General features: G+C 62.3%; 1 protein-coding gene across 1 annotated transcript in view; it reads right to left on the minus strand.

Annotated features, from left to right (window-relative positions):
* The window catches only part of VOLCADRAFT_99164 (uncharacterized protein), a gene marked incomplete at both ends in the record, with an annotated part of 7580 nt that overhangs the window by 2155 nt on the left and 4805 nt on the right, over positions 1-620 (minus strand). Inside the window, one exon of the mRNA XM_002957965.1 lies at positions 110-192. Within this exon, the coding sequence (XP_002958011.1) occupies positions 110-192 (83 nt within the window). The remainder of the gene's footprint in view (positions 1-109; positions 193-620) is intronic.

Below are 620 nucleotides of genomic sequence, written 5' to 3' on the forward strand. Positions count from 1 at the left end.
CGACCAGCGCAAAGATCGCATAGGACGTCCCCTCCCCTTTCCCTCCCCCCCCTACACACATACACACATACACACATACACGATCGCCCCCTTCAACAATAGGGCCCACCTGGCCGCGAGTCTCAATGCGCGGCAACAACGAACTAACGGTCGATCTGGCCAACGACCGAAGCGCCAGCTGGCCCTTCTCGCCTGACGGTGGCAGTTGGGGGGTTGACAGGGGGGGGAAGGGGTTTGTGCAAGGTGTATGTATGTGTGACGCCGTACAGCGCAAGGGTACAGCAAACGCAAAGGGGAAGGGGATTTAGTACCTGGCCATGTCCGGGGGGCCTCAACGACCCAACGGCTGAACCCCAAACACAATGCGATCCACATACACACATACACACATACACACATACACACATACACACATACACACATACACATACCAAGTAGCACATCAGCCAATCGCTCCTCTAAAATCCTCGCTGCCTCTCCGATCGACTCGCCGCCGCCGCCGCCGCCGCCAATGACGGCACCGCCGGGCCCACCGCCGCCGCCGCCGCCACCGCCGCCGGCGGTACTGCCGCCGCCGCCGCCAGCTCCTCCCATCATCGCCGCCGTCAGCGGCTCCCCCG

Source organism: Volvox carteri, assembly GCF_000143455.1.
Source record: "Volvox carteri f. nagariensis unplaced genomic scaffold VOLCAscaffold_83, whole genome shotgun sequence".
NCBI lineage: Eukaryota > Viridiplantae > Chlorophyta > Chlorophyceae > Chlamydomonadales > Volvocaceae > Volvox > Volvox carteri.